The 21,682-nt window shown below is 36.6% G+C and overlaps 2 protein-coding genes across 2 annotated transcripts; both read right to left on the bottom strand.

The window, feature by feature from the left end:
* Positions 1–287: 287 nt before the first annotated feature.
* Positions 288–6,227, bottom strand: LOC131020213 (potassium transporter 10-like). The gene is made up of 10 exons (XM_057948910.1): positions 5,703–6,227; positions 3,744–3,969; positions 3,392–3,646; positions 3,213–3,263; positions 3,051–3,101; positions 2,688–2,948; positions 2,522–2,574; positions 2,007–2,127; positions 1,664–1,918; positions 288–1,522 (listed from the first exon to the last, which is right to left on the bottom strand). Exons 1-10 carry the CDS (start codon positions 5,748–5,750, stop codon positions 447–449), a joined length of 2,397 nt encoding a protein of 798 aa, XP_057804893.1. The 5' UTR covers positions 5,751–6,227; the 3' UTR covers positions 288–446.
* A 3,149-nt stretch (positions 6,228–9,376) lies between these two features.
* LOC131020212 (protein transport protein SEC24 B-like) lies at positions 9,377–20,400 on the bottom strand. Its single transcript, XM_057948909.1, has 26 exons — positions 20,245–20,400; positions 20,059–20,127; positions 19,036–19,957; positions 18,445–18,657; positions 18,158–18,232; positions 17,897–17,995; positions 17,051–17,162; positions 16,674–16,801; positions 15,490–15,609; positions 14,518–14,598; positions 14,166–14,243; positions 13,984–14,076; positions 13,788–13,842; positions 13,423–13,499; positions 13,060–13,131; positions 12,855–12,938; positions 12,534–12,653; positions 12,376–12,444; positions 11,898–11,975; positions 11,582–11,720; positions 11,193–11,357; positions 10,664–10,809; positions 10,404–10,583; positions 10,132–10,220; positions 10,010–10,041; positions 9,377–9,841 (listed from the first exon to the last, which is right to left on the bottom strand). The coding sequence occupies exons 3-26, from the start codon at positions 19,840–19,842 to the stop codon at positions 9,735–9,737; spliced, it is 3,219 nt and encodes a 1,072-aa protein (XP_057804892.1). The 5' UTR covers positions 19,843–19,957; positions 20,059–20,127; positions 20,245–20,400; the 3' UTR covers positions 9,377–9,734.
* Between the last annotated feature and the right edge of the window lie 1,282 nt (positions 20,401–21,682).

Genomic DNA, 21,682 nt, shown 5'->3' with positions numbered 1-21,682 from the left:
CGGAGTATTTCTTCCGTGACTGAATTATGACATGACATGCCACGGGGCTAACATGTTGTTTCCGGTGCACCATGTCATAATTCAATTGCCGAAGATGAGCTCTAATGATAAATTGATTTAAATTGAAAAGATTGGAATAAATTTGATAAATTTCAAATATTGGAATAGAATTGATAAAATAGGTTAAAGTTTGAGATAATTTCATAATTAACCCTTTAAAATATATTCAGTGACAATCACAATCACAGGCCAATCAAATTATTTATCAAGATTAAAGAACTTCATATATAAGAGCATTTATATTAGTTTTCTCAACTAGATGAAGTTACAAAGAGTCCAAACAAAAAGATCTAAGACATGATGTAATAAGAAAACTTTCCGTAGGTTTCACAAGTGGTGGCTATCATTTATATTTGTAAGTTGTTGTTTTCTTCGAAACAAAGACCTCAAATTTTATAAACTGTGGCAACCTCCAAGAGAGCAGCATTAGGTATGTTGAGTGCTACTGGAGGCTCCCTACTATTCTTATCAAGAAAAACATAAGTCATCACCAACAGCTTCTTGAACAAATTCGAGCCCTCCCTCGCCATCAAATGAGACTGCCCCAAAAAATACGCCGTCCCGCTTTCCCGAGCGTCGATGATCTCTTCGAGTTCTTGCCTGACCGTCGCGCGCATTTGAGGGCTCTTCGGTGGCAGCATGAATCGGACCCGTTTCCTGTTCACCGGAGGGCTACCACCGCTGCCCGATGAAGCATCCAGCAGACCACGTCGAGACCCGCTTGCTGCAAAGGACAACGTGCATTCGCTCGAGCTCGTCTCGGCGACTGTGATCAGCCCGTTTCCGTCGTTGGACGGGGCACCGAGGATGATCATCCTACCTTCGGGGGAATTCAAAGCTTCGTGATCATAATCCTCCTTCGCGATGAACTCTCCGATCGAGCTGATTATCTGGTCCTCGAAATCATCCGTGTCCCTGACGTTGTCGTGGTAGCCGTAGCGTACTATGCAGCGATATATTTTGTACTCTTTCGGGCCGACTCTGCCTATGAGATACCGCCTGCTTGCGTGGACGTACGGCACCGGGGAAGTCTTGAAGGTTACAAAAACCAGCACCTGATGAAAAGCAGGAATATTTGTGATGAAATGAGTAAAGAAAGCAGGGATTCCCATGTCGACATCGGAGTAGACGAAGCCAATGCCAGGCACCCTGGACACCCCAAGGCCAGGGCTATAATCCGTCAGCCACTCGATTGACACCTTGTTCTCTACATCGGATTCATACTTCCTGAGAGTGCCGTAGTGCCAGGCGGCCATGATAGTCATAAAGAATAAGAACAGGATGATCAAGCACCAGGCGCCGTGAAAGAAGCTCGTCAACGTTGATGAAAGATATATTGCTTCGATGGAGCCAAAGAACAGCAGAAAACACAATGATGCAAGCAAATGCTTCTCCCAGTACAGTGCAATCACGAGCGACATTAAACAAGTCGTTACCAGCAAGCCCGCAGTAACAGCCAAACCTGCCATCAGAAACAATGAGAACAATTTTCTCAACCAAGAAAAGGTCGAGTAAGCTCTATTTATTTTCATTACACATTAACAACTGTTCATCACCCAAAATGACAAGAATAGATAAAGAGATAATGCTAAGGAAGTTGTACCTGTTGCTTTTCCGAGATGTGATATATCATGTAAGCCAATGGTGAATGCTATACTCAAAGTCATAAACAACCAGTTTGCATCGGGAACATAGACTTGCCCAAAAATTTTATCCGACGTGTGAACAACTTTTACTCTGGGGAAGCAGTCGAGTGCCTGACACTGGTGTATGATGGAGAACCCGGCTGTGATGGTAGCTTGGCTTCCTACAGCCGAAGCGAACAGCGACAACACAGCAAATATATGCTCAAGACTCCCTGAAAATCAATCATTTCAATAATAAGAACTGATTATTAGGGCAAGTGAACTATCACAGAAGGAGATATAAAGAAAAACAAATCTTACTATTAGGTATAGATTCACTTAGATGAAATGCACCATCAGCACCAAGATTCTTCGAGACAAATGCAGCTTGTCCAGCATATGTTAGCAAAAGGACAGGATATATGAAGCAGATGAATGTTATCTGCATCAGAGGAAGAGTTCGTAATTTAACTATGCAATCTTTCACAGTCTTAGAGACAAGTAGAGGAATCTTGGGGAGAGTGGCGTAACATGGATATACCTCTCCTTATTTTCTTCAATCATCTAGAGTTAATTAACAAATCTGGTTTTAACAAAATGATGTATGCAATTGATGCGAGTAAAAACCTAATTTCCTGTTTGCCACATTGACTGTTATGCCATTGAATTCGTTTTAAACAGATTGGTCCCTGTCATTCTATGCTTTATAATTGTTTTATTTTTTTGCTCCAAAACATATGCCAATATTAGTACTTCAATCTATAATTTTGCTTGGACTTTTTAATATCTCTGCCAATTCTATATAAGAAATCAATATGTGTCCAAGTTATACCTACCTTGATAGATTTCTTGGAAAAGTGACCTAGATCTGCAAACATTGCCTCCGACCCTGATTACACACAACCAAAAGGAATATTTAGTTTCGAAGGGCTTGTCAATAATGAAATGTTGTGCAGACATTGAAGCAAGTAGAATGCACTACTTTCAGTAGACTGATTCAACCTGCAATGCATAAGACTATGCTGCTTAGGAGTTTCCAGTGTCGGAGATTAATCTTCTTCATAAACCTCAGCATGTATACAGGGGAGACGGCACAGAGGATCTGGGCATCATAATGAATAATATTATAGAGGCCGAACCCGCTGATGAAGATAAGCCATGTGATGACGATTGGAGCAAATAAGCACCCAATTCTCTTGGTTCCGTGATGCTGCAAGGTGAAAAGGCAAACCAATATGGCACATGCGACAGGAGTTGGCACATCTGGATACATATTGAGAACATCAGAATGTTGAATGAACTTTAAAAAATTGTGAGTAGAAATATTTGAATTGTAAAGCACTTTCAATCCACTCAAAAACTTACATTTCTTCAAGGCATTTGCCACATGGTCCTTTGTTTTATCTGAAGAGAAAACTGGTGAAAACAGCTAACAAAATTTTAGTCTATATATAACTATAGTATAAATTGTTCAAAAAATAAAATTTCCTGCTTGAACATGACCAATGATTGTCCAAGACCTCTTACCTCTCGATATTTTCGCCAATGATCGTCCAAGACCAGATGTTGCTGATAACACTGCACTTGAACACGAATTAAGATTAGTTTTCCAGTCATTTCAGTAGTAATATTTCAATGGCTAAATTGCTTAGTCTACTCTATATAGAATATATTTCAAGTAATAACTTTATCAAACAGAGGCTAACCAGAAATTGCTGGCGTGAGAACTGCATCGCTTAATATCATGCAAGCACCGAAAAGAGCAAGGAATAACAGCAGATAGTGACTGCTTTTATATTTCTCTATAGCCTTTCTAGCTTTGTTCTCTGATTTGCCCTTGGATGAAGCTGAAGAGATCTCGTCTTCTTCATGATTCAAGATCTTGCCCGAACCTCTATTGGATGGAATCAGCCCCACTTTAGCATGCCTACAGAGTAACGAATATAATGAAAATGGACCACCTGCAAGGATCAATGAAGTTTGAGTTTCAAAGTGAACACCAAATCACCAACACCGAATAGTCTATCCCTCAGCTCACAAAAGCATCAAGATCATTACCTTCTCCATCGTCATCGGCCTTCAATACAATAAAAGCATACTTCAGCAACGGAATGATGGTTAGGGTCCAGAAAATAAATGAGAAGAGTTCATGCATCTCATCTGGTGATGAAATGTCCCCTGGTTCAATTGATTCGAGTACATACAAGGGAGCCGTGCTCAAGCGGCCATATATTACACCAAGGCTCTGAAATGACAAAATGAGCGTCTGCATCCATGTGTCTTTCTGAATATCCACGATAAACAGATAGATAGTTAAAAGTCCAATACTATTCAGAAGTGCTGATGAAACTGAAAATGAAAAGCTTTTACAGACTAGCAAAAATCTCGAATCATAAGACATATAATGTACAAATTTAATTTACATCATCCAATTTGATAAAATACAAAAGTATTAGATACAAAAGATAGAGCAGGGTCAGTAATTGAAGTATATGTATATATATATATATATATATATATATATATATATAGGTAAAGGATCAGGTGAGAACCGCATCTTTTTGTGAGAACGGAGAACCATGAACAAATACATAAAATACATTAACAAGAGACACTAAGATCGTGAACAGTCAAATATAGCATACATACAAGATCTGAACATCTCTTGTTCATGTATATGGTTTAAGAATTTGTGGCCCTGATAAAGAGATGCTTAGCATTTTTCTGTGAAAAAAATCTTTCCCTTTTCATGCCAATGAGACCAGAGCACACAAATTGCTTTCAGAAACCATTCTGAATCGGATACAAATAATTACTGTAGTAATAAACCAATAATTTTCATGTTCAAACTTTTGGAATGAATATTCAGTTTCATACCTAATGTTAAATCCTGCTAAAATTGGTCTTGTTATGAAAATTACTTCAGACACAGAAAATGCTAAGATTAATACACACGAAGAAAGGGAGAGGGACTTAGTATCACATCCTCCTAAGGCCTAATAGTATATAGATGTATAGTATAAGAAAAGAATCAAAGATCATGCAGACACAACAAACTTTATATATAATATGCATATAATTCATAGTTACAGATTCTTGTTGGTAGATCCTTCCCATTTATCTTATGATTCCTTCAAGTATGTAACGAATGTAGTATACACAAGTAACAACAACACTGTATCGTATGATTTCCTGAAGATTTTCAAGAACGGACGAAGAATTTTATTTGCTCGTTATTCAAGTATATTAAGGTGAAAGCCTTTCTCAACTCCAATTGATATTTTTCAGTGTTTCCTTCATCAATGCTTGATGACATAGGTGGAAATGTTATACACTAGAAATTCCTAAACCTAAAGATAAACCTTCGATCCTAAACTCAACCAAAATTTAATATAAGTGAGATAGATGATCAGAGTTGACTACATATATAACCACAAAATCTAATGGCTCTAACGTCGTCTCGTCTTTGTTGCACAAGCCTACTTTTGCCAGCACATTCAGTCTAGCTCAGAAAACATAAAGATTTCAACAATGAAGTAAATTAACGCTATATCTACTCAGATCTTCCCAACAGTTGACTGTTATAAAATAATTGTTAGCACTTCAAAAAAAATAATCATCCACAATAAATAAAAGTATATCATCAGTACCGTGCCAAATCAGAGAAATCAATGCTTGCGTATGCAGATAAGCACGAAATTCATCACGAATAAAAATGCACACATCCATAGACCGGTAAAAAAAACCCAAGTTCTTGTATTATAATTTATTTATCTATTTCATATCTCGGGAATTTCTTGCAAATAAAATCTTCGAAATCAGGAAATAATTCAGTCTATGCATTTTGCAAAGAAAATATCAGAGAAAATAAAAAAATAAAAAAACAACCAAAAAAAGAAAAGTTTTCTTATAAGGCAAATCCCAGAAAACCAATAAAACAAGTTGAGCAGGAAAATCAGTACCAGAAAAATCAAGAAAACAAGTTAATTAGTGGAGAAAAGGGTTCAGCAAACTTACTCTAAAATCAACAAAAATTGGCACAGAGCTTATCGCCAGAGCATCCATTGATCACATGAGACAATTTTAAAAAGTGGAACTTGATTGCAAAAGAGAAGAACCCAGAAACAATTCAGGCAACTTTCTTCATCCAACTTGTTTGATCTGATATCAAATGTGTGTTTAAGTTTCGGCCAAGAGGGATATAACTGTATAGCACCAGTAGTATCGTCCAAAACTGTAGTCTAAAAAATCCAGACGGACAAAACCAGGGGGAAAAACGAGAGAGAGGAGAGAGAGAGAGAGGGAGGGAGGGAGACGTACACAAATATATATGTATGTGTAGATTTTTACAAGTGTTGTATCTATATGTGCATGCATGCCTAGCCTAGCTAAAATCTGTATAGTGCAAAAAGGGGATTTGAAAGAAAAATAAAAAGAATAAATGAAATTGGGGCTTCAGTGTTCAAACTGTTGGAACGGAACGACAAATAGTTTTTTGTTTGAGATGTGTCGAAATAATTACTGTTTGCATAGCAAATCGTTTACCTATTTTGCTGTCTATATTCAAATTTAAAAGTATAAATGGAGGTAAGGTGATCTTCGAAATTGGCGTCTGTCAAAAATTGTGAGACGAAAATTGACGTAATATTTTGCATAAAATATTTTTAAATTACAGTACTTGTATCAAAATTAGTAATTAAACTTTAATTTATTTCAATACATTTTAGAATTTAGGGTTAAGTACCAAATACCCCCAACGTTGGGGCCCCTATCGCGTATAGGACCCTATAGTCAGGGTCCGCGCTGTTTACTACCTCAACGTGGCTAAACCTAAGCAAATCCCCCCCAACGTTGGGCCCCTATCGCGTATAGGACCCTATAGTCAGGTATTAAGTATCAAATACCCCCCCAACGGTGACTTAATGCAGGGGGTATTTGGTATTTGAGGGGGGGATTTGCTTAGGTTTAGCCACGTTGAGGTAGTAAACAGCGCGGACCCTGACTATAGGGTCCTATACGCGATAGGGGCCCCAACATTGGGGGGTATTTGGTACTTAACCCTAGAATTTATTACTACTTTCTTTCACGTTCCAACCGATTCGACTCAAAATTATTCGAATTTAACCAATTTATGTTTATGTATATGAATTGACACTTTTATTTGAAATATTGTAACTTTATTTATAGAGTTGAACTTTTAATTATAAAAACTATATCACTTTTACCATTATTAATTTTAAGTGTTATTTTTATTTGAAATACTCCCTTCATCTCGACTATTTTGAGACTTTCTTTTTTAGCATGAGAATTAAAAAAGTAGCGTTTTGGGTGTGGGTCAAAAAGTGAAAAGATGAATAAAGAGTAAAACTTTTACCAAATAAGAAAATGTTTCAAGATAGGTGGGATGAAGAGAGTATAAGATTACTTTTATTCATAAAAACTACTCCCTCCGTACCAACGAAAGCGGTGCGTATTCTTTTTTTAGCCGTCCAAACGAAAGTGATGCATTTTCTTTTTTGGTAATAATTTTACACTAGAAACAATGTGGCCCTACACACCTTTAAACACTTTTACATTACAATCTTATTCTCCTTAAATCTCGTGCTGAAAAGAAGCGCACCGCTTTCGGTGGGACGGAGGGGGTATCACTTTCATTCATAATAACTAGGGGACATTTACTTTGGAGAATTAGTCTTAATAGATAAAAATAGTAAGTTTAATCCCTTGTTTACTTTGATGAATTACAACTTGGAAATATTTCAAAGCTCTTGATTATTTATATTCTTCAAGTTAATTTTGTCTTATTTTTATCCCATAGGAGAGGTGAGATTAAAGATATCCTACTCTTAAGAATAAAAATATTCAATCCTACGAATAATTAATCATGTAAAGTAAATACCTTTATGTAATGAATCATGGGTTAAGGTTTAGACCAACTTCGGATTGAAATAAGGCCGACCCATCCCGCACGCACCATGGGCAACGCACACCGGAGCTTTTGTCTGTTTTTCGGAATTGGTGATACATATATTTACTGCGTGTATTGATAATTAAAAAAAATTACTACAATTTTTGTTTTGTATTGTTTCATCTCGTACTTCTTTTAAATCTAAGAACAAAAGTTTGTTATATGTTTGGCCATATATAGCAGTAAATTCAAAATTTACATATGAAGTTTACATTATGATTTATGAATCCATATTCATTTACACACTACTTGGGGCATATAGTGAATCTCATGTCATGCCACGTAAGTAAGCATAAAGCAATCAAATATGAAATATTTTCTTCAATAAAACCAGATTTGGTGTGCCGTAGACAATGTGTTTAATTTGGCATTAGCTTTCTTAAGGGGAAATTATTTGACAACGACTAACCACATGGTTTATGGTTTCCCGTTTCAGTTGGACAATTCAAATTTAATACTAATATTTTTAACTTACAAATTATTGTAGATGTGAGCCGACAAGATATAAGAGTGAGTGTTGAGCCACATGCATTTCACATCTGCCTAAATTCCATTTATTGCACAACTTCTCTTTCTCGTCTAGGGGTGACAATCTACCCGCGGGTAACGGATATCCGCGAAAAGCCCAACCTATTAGGGTGGGTTTGGATACCATTTGATATCCACGGATAATTTCGTGGTTGCAATTCACTATCCATTTAATTCATGGATATGGGTTTGGATACTTACTATCCATACCTGCGAAATCCGTTTACCCGTAAAAAATACCTGTCAATTACCCGTCAAATATCAACAAAAAATTTCATAAAATATGGGCTTTGAATATATATTTTGAGATTATGAGCTAGCATATTATATCTTAAAATAGGCCCAAACAGAAACTGGACTAAGGCTCAAACTCTAATAGTCTAATTTAAATTTGAATTTTGTTGAGCAATTATAGAATTTTGTTGGATTTTATATTTCAGTTGATAAATTTGAATTTAAACATTGTTCTTTGTGGATTTCAACATGTGGATTTGAACTATGTTATTTGTGTTGATTTTTTTTTTTTTATTAAATTTGTTGTAAATTTATATTTAAATTCTGTTTCATGGGTATGCGGCGGATAGTAGGTGGCGGGTATCCGGCGGATAGCGGGTGATGGATACCTGCCGGATAACGGGTTTGAGGATACCCGACGGATAGCGGGTATCCGCGGGTAGCGGGTTTGAATACCATTTGATATCCATGAATAGTTTCGTGGTTAAAAACCACTATCCATTTAATTCGTGGGTATGAGTATGGATAGTCATTATCCGTACCCGTCGTACCTGATTGCGATCCCTATTCTTATCAAACTCAAATCAATTGCATGGAAGTTAGATTTGATTCTTTAACATACGGCTATCACTCACTTTGTAAATTAAATCCTCCTATGTCTATTTCTTCCCAATATTTCAATTAATCTCATCAATTTGCATGGTCTTGTGACAATATTCATGCTTGGTTTGAACGCTTTGTGCTTTTCCTAATTAAATATCTCACAAAATATTGTCCCATTCATTTTAACTTTTCAAACATATTTACTGATTATTTGACTCACGGGAAGCATAAATTCTCATTAAAATTATCTGTTAGGGATTAGTGTGAGTTGCAATGCCGAAGCGTCTTCTTCCACCAAGAAATATAGGCCCATAATAAGAGAGGATGGAAGAATAAAAAAACTAAATAACCACGCACATGGACATATTAATGATGATATATTAAAAAATAAATATAGTTCGAGTGGGAGCATCGCTTTGGACACACAAACAACAGCTACAACAAAAACCCATTCTCTATACAATGAAAAAGCAGACGATGCAAAGAAAAACAAATAATACTCATCTTTGTAATTTCATTCTACTCTATATTGAAAAACAACTCTTTCTTCTTCCTCGCAGAACTGTCTCCCACTCCAGGAAAATTAAAATTCAACAATTTTTTTCCTTTTCCCACAAAAAAGGACTTTACAATGGAATTCCATAATTCGTCAGCTTCTATTCGTGAGAGTTATCAAAACTTGTAAACTCGATCCTGTATGGCTGTAAGTATACCTTTCAAGTCATTTTCTTTTGGATTTGGTTATGAATATATGCTACAAAGTCGGTGTATGCTGCCCCGCTTGGCATATGATCTTCCACCATATTCGACAAAAACATCGTCCCTGCAAAGAAATAAAACAAACATATAAATCTCACAAAATGACATTGTTTTATAATTCCAAAAAACAGAGAGTGTTGTTTTCTGGTAAGAAGATGAAGGGAATATGGCAGCAGGGTCATTGAACGAAGGAAGCTGAGCATTTCTGGTGGATGAGTTTGAGTTCACTAACCTGATGAATCTCCATTTTTGCAAAATTTCAAGCTGCAAGTCAGAGAGAAGAAGAGTGAAAAGGTGCAGGAAAATGAAATAACATATCGATTCCCCTAAGATAAGGATAAGACGTATTTATACCGAAGGTAGGAACATCTTTCGCGCCTAATTTCATTTAGAATAGCATTCAGCTTCTTTGACAACTGATTATCATATTGCTCAAGTATAAACTGCACAAGGAAAAAAGAGAGCATAAATTTCTAGCTCCTTTTCAAAAGATAGACTATTGGTTAACAAATAATCAGATACACATGCTTCCAAATCACTATGAAATAAATGAGGAATTAACAGAATTATAATGTCATGTGCATATCTAAAAACGTGTTTAAACCATCAAGCATGTCAAAGAATACCTGGTTTGAGATTTCTTCAACTGATGATATACCGAAAATCTGTGTCAAAACATTTTGCTCAACAGATGTACCAATATATATTAAACAGTCGACCCCATTCTCAAGAAGATATATTCCTTCATCAGATATATATTTGACGGAGAGTGGAATAATAGCAGGAATAATGGAATCCTCCAATTCCTGACATTCCAGCATTTCAAAAGTGAGACAAATATTTATATTCGAAAATATAATGATACCGCATAAGGTAAATTACCAACCTTTGCTTCAAGGTCATGAATGGCTATCATCCTAGGGTAAACCAATGGAATTACAAAGGGAGTAGGTAGAGGTGAAACATAATTCAACCAAAATGATCTATCATCAATTCTTCCATCAGAGCGCAATCCATTGCTTTTGAGTAAAGCTGAAAAAGGCACGATAAAACTATCACACATCGCACTCTCACACAAATGGCTAGGAGAGGAACCAGAAAAGAAGACTCCAATAACACATATACAGTCAAATTTAAGCAAGCAACAAGAAATATAGTAATTCTGTCCACATTGTTATGTCGCCGTCAATTCGGGTGTAATCAGCAGAACTCTCATTCATATTCAATTCTTCAAATTCATAGCATTCATCTATATTTTATAAACTTTTTCCACAATTAGCAGTATATCTTCTCTTAGTATCTTGTGAAGGCCGTCAGACAACTATAGTGACTAAAAAAAGAACAAATCAAGTCTGAATGCCCAGATATTCGGATAAATATTAGCTAGTTGTAGTCCTAGATGACATGAATCATACCGAGGGTATAAAGAGGCAGAAATTTAAGTGCTTCAGGCATCATAAGTAGTCCAGATGATGATCTGGTGGCGCAAAACTTGCTGTAGGAATGCAAAATGTTGATACAAACATTTGTGGCTTTATCTCTAACTTGAGCAAGAGGAGCTGAAGGCATTTCATCGGCCGCTGTCATGTTAGAATAATAAGAATAGCAAAATCAGAAAACTTTATAGATTGTAGGTAAAACTTTATGAGCACCAAATTTACAAAGTGCATAGCAGTTCAATGCACCAAACAGAAGGATGAAAGGAAAGAGCAGGCACTTAGTTGATACTCAAATGACAAAAAAGCAGAACACGAGATATTTCTTGCAAACGCATATGGAATAAATCAAGACAACAATAAATTACCATGTTTCAAGATACAAGAAAATTGGGTATCCAAGTCGGCAGCTATGAACAGACTAGTCAGCATGTTGGTGCATGGCAGAGACAAAGTTGAAACTCGAATTCTTCTTTGGCCATATACAGTGGTGTAAAGAAGAGCACACTTAACATCAAAATGATATAGTGATTAGATGAGCATAGACTTCCCCAACCAAGAAAAGAGAGAGAGACATCAATTTAATCTTGTATTTCTAGGGTAAATAAAGAAAAGATATTAGAAATCAGTCAAAAGTATGAATTTCTAAGTAGGGGGAATAAAAACAGTCAACCATAGTTCCACCTGAAAAGCACACTCTGATTCTTCCTGCAATTTGTCATCGTGTTTTAGGGACACCATAATAGTTTTGTCACAGTCGATCTGGAAAAATAAATTGACGAGTCATTGAGAGAATTTGTGACACTGACAGCAGTAAACAGAATTGGAGAAGACAATCAATACCGACAGAGGTTCCCTCTCTATAATAGAGAAAGCCAGAAAGGTATAATCTATGCATATAAAACACAATCCTCTAAAATAATATGTACATGATACAATTCTTAATTCATTGTGCCTATCCCATCCAATATAGGAAGCTGCAAATTGAGATGGAAATAGAGACTGCTGATATTATGTTTTTTCAATTTCAGTGACATTCAAGAAAATTCTGATCTTACTTGTTAATCACCACCAGGATCAGTACTGAAGGATGAAAGAATAGAGATGGATATTATATATGCAATTTATGTACATGTGGAGAGAGAGAGAGAGAGAGACATACAGCAGGTAGATCCACATCAGTTGGGATGCGCTTGCAGAAATTTCCAGAATATTCTTGAACTTGAATACCCTATTTGGAATATACAAAATTTATCTTTCTTCAGAAAATTCTGTGGTGTTCGATAACAAACTTACAGATCAAACCTACTAGAAACTAACCTGGCTGCATCTCACACGCATCACTGCTTCAAATCCTTGGGGCCTTGTGACATTCCACCGAAGATCATTAGAAAGCTTAGCAAGGTCAGAAAGAGCCGAGAAAGGATAATAGTAGTACACCTGGAGAGGTAAAAAAATCCATTAATATTTGCATCTCTGTAAATTCTGAAGAAATGCATCTGTCTTCAGTACAGCAAACAAAATGATTGGGAGAACCTATAAGTTTATACTGGTGTTATAGATTATATGATCATCATCTAAGAATGATACTGAATGTACTATTATACACTATGTTTTAAATCTAAGTATCTAGTAATATACCTGGCCTCCTGTAGTTCTTGGAACAACAGAGAGAGAAGCAATATCCACATATGTTTGAGTTGTGATGAACAAGTCAACACAGACCTGAAAATGTTAAGAAATGTATGATAAGGACTAAAATATAATTGGTTCCAATTGCCAAACAAAATCAATGGTATGATTTTGCAGACTTCATTTTTGTTGTGGACAAATAATTAAATATCACCTGGTATTCTGCAAATTCAATGGCCATGGTTTTGAGAGTTTTGTCCACTGGCTGGAGTAACTTGTGAGGTTCCTGATATAGGAGGAGGAATGAAAGTCATAAAGCAATTAGCATGTGGATGTGCCACATATATACTTTGCAATGCACCAAGACAGTAGAGAAAGCCAACTGATAGATATTAGCAAAAACACCAATACATGTTCTTATGAATAAGGCGGCAGTTCAATAGCTTAAAACAATATACAGGGTGCTAAAAACCTTGTGAACGTAAATGTGTGGGTGTCTGCACAAGTGCAGATGTATATATTCGTACATAAATCTTGAGAGAACAGAGTGCTAATGATATATTTTATACGGCATTACCTTTTCTCCATCTGACATATTACTTCTGCCTTCAGCTTCTCTTGCAGAAAGGGATCCCATACCAGTTGATGGCAAAACTGCAGCATAACATATTAACACCCTCAAATAAACCAAGGCACAACAAATTGAAAAGAGAACTCCTAATGTTATAATAAATATACAGACACACACGCACATGTCTATATATTAACAACAGTAAGATACAGCCAAGATGATTTAGACAACAAATACCATGCTTAGATATATAGAAGAGTCTAACGGGATACACACAATCTGTAAAGTAGAATCTAATTAGAAAACTATGTTTAGCACAATAATCTTCACCTAAAATTAGCGCATGTTTGTATTCATGATTATAAGCTTACTTGATTGGAAAACAAGAAGTTTGCCTCCAGTATTTTTCATTGCCAGGAAAGCAGCCTATGGTGAGACAAAAGAACAAGGTGCAGAGATTATGTATTGTGGCCACTTTTTAATACAAATCATTTCCAACATCCTGAGTTAAAAGTCGAATTACCAGCAAAAATAGACTTAAGCACGCGATATATCACTGTTTCATACCTTCGCTGCAGCCCCAAATGCTGAATCAGTAGTTCTATTATTCTCAAACATTCTAGGTATGCAATCCAGCAATATCTCCAAATGTTGACGGCACTGAATTTATAGAGAGAAAAAAGGAACTGAGAGCTTACATCTTCTTTGCCCACGTGTAATCAAGCCCACACAATTGAAAAGGAACCAACCTCGGAAAGTTGAACAACAACATCACTTTCAAGAGGAGTATAGACATCTTGTACATCAGGAACTATGAGCATCAATGGCTGCAAGGAAACACAATAAATAAAACTGTTAGCTTATTTAGCACAAGCTATTAATTCAATAGAGATAAAACCTCTTATCTGGCTCCATGGATAAGGGGGATCAAAATAGTAAGCCTTGGAGATTTCAAAACCAAAAAGTAACAAATCATTTCAACATGAAAACAACAATGATAACAATTTATAAAGCAAACCTCCAAGGTAAAAGAGCATAAAGGTTCTAAGAAAAAGATAGTATATTCAACTGATAACTGAAGGCTGGTAACTCTAAAGCAACCTGCTGCATTGCACGTTTTAAGTTGTAAAAGTGGATACTGGAGTCAAATGTAGCAATGCCCACCATGGTTCGAGGACCCTCCTGCAAGAAAGAAGGCTAATTAATACCAAACCATGCTCATGATGGGAAGCCAATATATAACAAACCCAAGTAGTCTCCTCATTTCTCAGCAGAAAACAAAGTTCTATCTTAGCCACCACATTATCTTGGGATTGTTAACTGGTTATGAAGTAAGATGACTAGTTTTTATTGGTCCTAAAGCTCTTGCAAATTTGTAAGTTTCACACGATCATGCCCTTGCAACCACTTCAACTTCGAAAGGGAACATTTGGATAACTACCACAACGACAACTAACCACGTAGTCCCAAGCCAAAAGGCTTTTGCAGAATTTACTAGGCACTGAGACAGCTTGGAGGCTACATAGCACGTAGGCACCAAAAGGGGTGAGCCATGTTCCCTTTCTAATGTGTTCAAAATATTTGAAGCTCTAAGCTATATTTAAGTTACTTTCACATTTTGAAGCACGGTGTTTCTTGAAATGTAAGTTTTAATAAGAAATACAACATGTCAACAACTATTTAATATTTTAGTCTTAATACTCTCCAATACATCCTTCAGGACAAGGCAAAAAAAAAAAAAGCAAATGAAAACATCAAAGATTCCAGAATTCATCAAAATAATTCAAGGTTTCAGAATTTAGTCCAAAAGACGAGGAAAAGGTCATGATAATTTTTGCGGGAAAAAAGGGCAAACTAGACCTAACAAGGCTGATTAGGACGATTTCGACAATACTATTCTTTTTCCTACATAGGAATTGTAACTACCAGTTTCAAGAAATTCAGATAAACACAATACTTATGTCAAGTTAGAATGAAATAATGCATGAATTAGATTCATCAAATGTCAGATGTCTGATAGAGAATGTTCAAGAATTACAAATTACTGCATGAACAATCCCAGAGTGAACTTACAGGAAGATCAGGTATAACTTGGCTAATTGCACTGCAAGCTGCTGCAGTAGCGCCAGAGTGTATGGCGTGCATTGATACATCAACAAGGAAGAAAAACACTGCAGGCATTGGATCTCGCAACTGAATATGCAGGACAAATGCAAATGACAAAAAACATGAGTGGCTGAATATAAAATGTGACAGATCAAATATTAAAAGAAGCGGTTTCTAAGATTCTCAGCAAAGTTAAATTGAAGTACGAAGTAAACTAGTTATGTGCATTGTCAGAAAACCAAGTAGATGGAACATTATAGGTTTGAAAGTGATCAGTCTACCACAAATTTGAAGTTGCAGAGGAAACGGTGGTAGTACAATGTAAATTCTACTATTTTAATTAATCTATGCATGTTGTTCAAATTTTCTCTACTTAAGCAACATCCAGCTCATTCACCTATCACATCTCATTATGGAAATAGGTAGCTCAAGTTTGAAGACCAAAATTAATGCTTCATTAGAACTTGAGAAAGATGTGTGAAGAACTCAGGCCCGTCTGAAGGAGCTTTTGGCTTAGATATTCATACAAACAACAAATAAATAGTTGTATTAAGTATCAGGTATTCTAATGGAAATACTTCTCCAAAATGACTTCTACCATAAGGACCTTCCAACTGATATTTTGCAATTTTCCAAGTACTAAACCTAACTGATCTACACACTAGCCCGATTGTTGCTGTAGCGGAAGCTAGTTGACATGAATATTATCAAGATCAGAATTCCTATCTCATCACCAAGTTCGTCCCAATTGAACTAAAAAAATGTTACCCTATTTAGTCTAGAGGGTGGCACCAATGCTTCTGTGGCCCAATGTATAACTAGTTAACTACTCCCTCCATCCCCCATATTCTATGCATACCTTTCCTTTTTGATATGTCCCCCAAATTTTTGCACACTCTATTTTTGGACACCACCCCACACGTAATTTTCACAATTTTACCCTTGTAACTTACACTATTTATCCACAATCTATTTAACAATACCCTCAATGTGGGACCCTTTCTCCACTATCAATACTACAAACAACTTTTTATTAAAACATGTGCCGTGGGTCAACTATGCATATTTATGGGGAACGGAAGGAGTGATTTTTTTATCACATCCATATCAAATATCTTGCTAAACAAAAGTATAGGTCTCATATGTCTAACCATGTATTCCTTAGAAGCAATGAATTCAACAGTTCCCCTGCATAGTTCGGGCCTTTCATCAGCGTCTGTGCGGCGACCATCTGAACCCATGTTGCAGTGATACTCACGTGGAGTTTCATCTGTGAATCCTGCCAAAAGAGGACAATTTATAACAGTGAAGGTTCAAGTGTGATAAGTTCAGATTTCAGGCATTAACAAATGATATGGTGCATCTGTAGATTTCACACTTAGTACAGGTTGACAAACTTGTTTCATTCTTCAAGATTCACTATCAAGAGTAAGGATGAGGGTCGATCAAAACTAAAACCTCCTTTTCAAGTAAATAGTGTGATAGCATACTAATTATCAAACAGGCATTCAACAACCATGTTTCTTACCGCATAAGTTACAAATGAAGCGTCTCCCTTGATCGATAAACTTCACAAAAGGATTGATGTAACCCTTGCAACGAGAACATCTAACAGGACCACTTTCCCCAAAATCAACAACCTAGCAAAGCTTAATCAGTGAGCGAATGACTGATAATATTACCCTAGATAGAGGATGAGCTCTGGAAATAAGTAGGGATGAGAAAGTCATACAAGAACTTCTATTACAAGCAGACTAACAACAACAAAATTTGGGGGATAGAAGTAGGGGTGGATTAAAGAAATTTTCAAGCATCAATAAGCCCTGAAAACAACAAGGACAATAATCAAAAGACTTCCAAACCAACTGGTATGTACAAATCTAGATGTGGATGATAAATATAAAAGTTTCAATTTACTAGATGACCATGAGTGTTTTTCATTCTTAAAACCAGTGCCATTAACATAAAGGAGTCAGCAGGAAGGAGGAGGGCAATCACTCCTAGATCTCCAGTCTAAACCCTCATACGCCACAAGGAGCCTCAGCATGAATATCTTACTGAATACTGAGCCCCATTTATAGAGATTTTGAGAAATTTGCTTGTTGAAAGCTCAGTAAGATGATAAGTTAAAAGCTACATTGATCCGGGAAAGTTGATATCTATCCATGGTTTCTATATATGGCAGACCAGTTGGCAAAAACATGCACCTGAAATAGTTTTACTGGTGTAATATGATGTGATAGCTGCATCGAAATAGAGCTAGTTCTTGACATAAATCAAGTCACACGAAAACTAGTCATTTGTGCCACCATTTATTACAAAGAAAGAAAGAACAAGGCACTAAATATTATATAGGGAAATAATGTTGTCTTACATGGATGGGCTCCTCAGACGGATGTGGAAGAGCTAAGGGCTGGACCAATAAAGCCAACTGCATTGCAGACGTGGATAGGAGATCTACAGTACATGGAACCTAATAAGCAGAAAACACAAGCAACTTTTTTATGTGGAATACAATAACATGGATAGAGGACCAACTATAACTAGTCGTGAAGAAACTTTTTTTGGGGGGGTGGGGGTACTACTGGTGAAGAAACTGATGATAAAATAAACGAATAGTAACTCATTTCAGTACCTGGTTTAAAGTACATCTCATGTAACGTGGACTGCAATTCCCATTGTCTTTGACTATATAAGTACTTGTTGTGGGCTTGACAAAGAAAGGATCAAATATAGAATCAGATAAAATATACTATAAACATGAAAACTAATTATTTCATGGATAAGCATTAAGCAGATAAGTTATTCAGGTAAATCAGCTGATGTCAAGCTGCTAGCCTGGACAGTAATACTAGAGCTAATAACTATAGAAGATTTTAATAATAAATTTACAGGTATGGAAACATAAAAATTACAACATACCGGAGGAGGGTTTGCTCGATTATCGGTACGAGTCTCATACAGTATGACAGCAGAACTTGAGCTATAGCGAGGTATATGATTGGGATCAGCTTGTGATAGCACTGTTTGACCCAAGGCCATAGATTGATTTGGAAATGGTGGTGGGCCAGGTGGCATCCCAAATATCCGCTGTTGTTGCTGCATAGCACCAGGGGTGGGATGAGATGGACCCACCTACAACAAACACTTAATTTAGAGGACAACTCAAGCAACATTTAGTAATATACTTGTACATTGTAGGTAGTATAATTTAGTTGCAATAGACAACCACATTATATATGGTAAACCTAGCTTCAGTTTTATCCTACAATAACGTACTGGTTGGAAAATTAGTAACATATTGGTCACATTATACTATAATTTATATTGTCAAAAGCTTTAGTCAGGCGCACAAGTGCTCCCACAACTCATTTAATCAGCATCAGTTTAAGGAAGTATGACTCGTCAGGCTATAATACATGAAAATGAAGAATCCTGAAAGAGTGAGAAATAATGAATCTTCAGGAAAGGACGAGAGTATCACAACACGACAAGTATAATTCAAAAAGTCACCTGTGGCGGTTGCTGCGGCCATGATTGAACTGTTCCCTGATGTGCTGGTGGAAATGACAAAGAACCTGGAGGAGGTGGCATGTTTGATGAACCTGAAAACATAGGACCTTGCGGGAAGGTTGAAAACGGAGGACCTGGTTGACCAACAGAAGATGATACAGCAGGTGGACTACCGAATCCAGGACGAGTTTGTAGAGGCTGAGAAGATGCCTGAGATGAAAGCATAGTGGGAGACTGTACTGGTCCGACTGATAGCCTTGGCGCATTACCCATTGGAGGAGGAGGCCGTGACCCACTTTGCATCATCCTGGGGGCAAATGCAGGTGGTCCAATACCAGCTGGTCCATTGGAGCTCATTTGGGGTGGAGTTGGAGAACCTGATAGTCCGGGACGTGGAGCAATTGCAGAATAAGGGGGAGCAGCAGATCCTCCAATGGAAGATGGTAACACCCCAGGTGGGGGAGGTCTTGAAGCAAAAGGAGGAGGCTGAGATACTGGTGTAGGGCCAGTCGGTCTAGCAGGCATCACATCTGGACGCAATGTACTTTGTCCTGGAGCCACAGGAGGTGCCGGAACCCTCTGAAACACACCAGGTGGGGGCGGTCGTGATTGGCCAGCAGCAAAAGGCGGCGGCTGTTGACCAAACGGTAAGGCATTAGAAGTCCTAGGGGCACCACTAACACCGGCATTATTCGATTGCTGCCAATTAGACTGATTAATCCGCAGGTTTTGCAGGTTACCAGCAAGTGTATCAGGGTTATAATTGGGAGGGAAAGCCCCCGGTCTAGGTCCTCTTGGAGTCGACATCAGTTCAGGTTAACCGAAATCAGCAATATCCTAAAACCCCTGATCAGTAACAAAACCACACTCTCTCCCTCTATATATATATCTGACACCAACTCAGTCCAAATGCAGTCCAACTCTACACACCAAAATCAGCCCAGACAAAGCACCTAAATTAAGAAACAATCTCCACAGCAATTCACAAGAAAGTCAAACAATGTATCAAGGAAATAACCAAACCTGTGACGCACACCCGAAATTCCGGTCCGTTGCAAAGAGAAACAAGCGCTTCTCCTCCAAAAAATCAATCTGCCAAACGCAAAAAAAGACAGAATGATAGAAATGGCAGCATCAACTAAGAATCCAACTGAAAAAATAAGTAATTAGCTTCCACCGAGTAGTGAGGGAGATGGAACTGGTGGTTACCGGAGTTGTGCGGTACAGCAGTTGTCTCTTCGCCGGAGAAGGGTTTAGATTGAATATTTATGGATCGCAGCGGCGTTACTGACAGACAACGGAAATGCGACAGCGGTAGTAATATATTTTCTGAAACATGAAGCATATTTTCACGTAATCAAATTCCATCACTAAGCTGATTACGTGTACGCCTCTAATTGGTGCGGGAAAGCCCTCTGACCTCGAAATAATTATTTTAAAAATGAAATATGAATAATCTGGATTTTGTATTATTTGCATTGAAATATCTTCTTGAAGCCAATGCATGTTTAATCCAATTGATGGGGATTATTTTTTGTGCTTAACAATATGTTGTATTTGTTGTACACTGTTATGTACTCTACAAAATTACAAATAATCAATCAAGTTTAAGAATGGTAGCAAGTGATTTAAAAAAAAAAAATTACCGTCGGATATTTGCATGACCAAATTTAACAAATTTTTCACAACCCATTGCCTCAATGAAATTCGAGATTTGGTGTTGACCCAATAGAAAGTGAGACGTTTGACTATTGTGACCATACCGTCGATAGATCTATATAGGGTGTTTGGTTTCATTAATTGATAAAAATAATTTAATTTAATTATATATTTAATTTAAATAATCAGAAAAAAGTAACACTTTCTTATTAACATATACTATTATTTTCCAATATATATATAAACTAAGAACTAAGAATCATCACCCTATAAATGTGTATTAAGAACCAAGCACCACCTTACATGTTTTTTTTTTCTCCAGAAACTACCACCTTAGATTGAATAAGATTAAAGAATGCGAATTAATGATTTAAAACAATCAAATCACTAATATTTTGCTATTTGGATATCATATCTCCAAATTTTTTTTTTTTTAAGAAAACAAACACCACAATAGTGAGAGGTTAAACAGATCTCAACATGTAAATAAAACATTAATCAATATCTCATATATAATGTTGCCCAAAAATGAGAGCCCCCAACAAAAACATCATCAGAAGAAAGAAAGAAAGAAAAAAAAAACACAGAAAACAGACAGATCAAAAACATATCATATCTCCAAATTCCTCACATTCCTTTTAGAGATCCCCATTCTAAAAATCTTTCATATTTCATTCTTCAAATTCCTCACGTTCCTTTTAGAGATCCCCATTTTGAAAATCTATCATACTTCATTCTTCATTCTTCATGTAATTTATGAAATCATAGTTGTCGTGCATTTGTGATCTTTACAGTTTTTTAAATGTGGTTATGGCAAAAAAATACACGAACTTTGAAAAAAGTTGTAATTTTCACCTAAACTTTCAATGCCAAAATATACATGAATTTATATTTTTGTTGTAATTTTCACCTAAGTTTGACTATCAACGAAATTAGAGCTTAATTGACAATCGGAACTTCACTTGATCTTGGTTGAACTTCTGATGAT

The sequence above is a fragment of the Salvia miltiorrhiza genome, chromosome 4, assembly GCF_028751815.1.
Source record: "Salvia miltiorrhiza cultivar Shanhuang (shh) chromosome 4, IMPLAD_Smil_shh, whole genome shotgun sequence".
NCBI lineage: Eukaryota > Viridiplantae > Streptophyta > Magnoliopsida > Lamiales > Lamiaceae > Salvia > Salvia miltiorrhiza.
Note: the sequence above shows the minus strand (reverse complement) of the source record. Positions and strands in the feature narration are given on the sequence as shown.

Coding starts and splice junctions, on each gene's coding strand:
- LOC131020212 (XM_057948909.1), bottom strand. CDS start 19,842: ATGTCGACTCCAAGAGGACCTAGACCGGGGGCTTTCCCTCCCAATTAT. Junction 13,843..13,983: donor CATTTGGGGCTGCAGCGAAG/GTATGAAACAGT, acceptor GTCTCACCATAG/GCTGCTTTCCTGGCAATGAA. Junction 9,842..10,009: donor CAAAAATGGAGATTCATCAG/GTTAGTGAACTC, acceptor ATTTCTTTGCAG/GGACGATGTTTTTGTCGAAT.
- LOC131020213 (XM_057948910.1), bottom strand. CDS start 5,750: ATGGATGCTCTGGCGATAAGCTCTGTGCCAATTTTTGTTGATTTTAGA. Junction 3,264..3,391: donor TCTCACGCCAGCAATTTCTG/GTTAGCCTCTGT, acceptor GTTCAAGTGCAG/TGTTATCAGCAACATCTGGT. Junction 1,919..2,006: donor AAGTGAATCTATACCTAATA/GTAAGATTTGTT, acceptor ATTGATTTTCAG/GGAGTCTTGAGCATATATTT.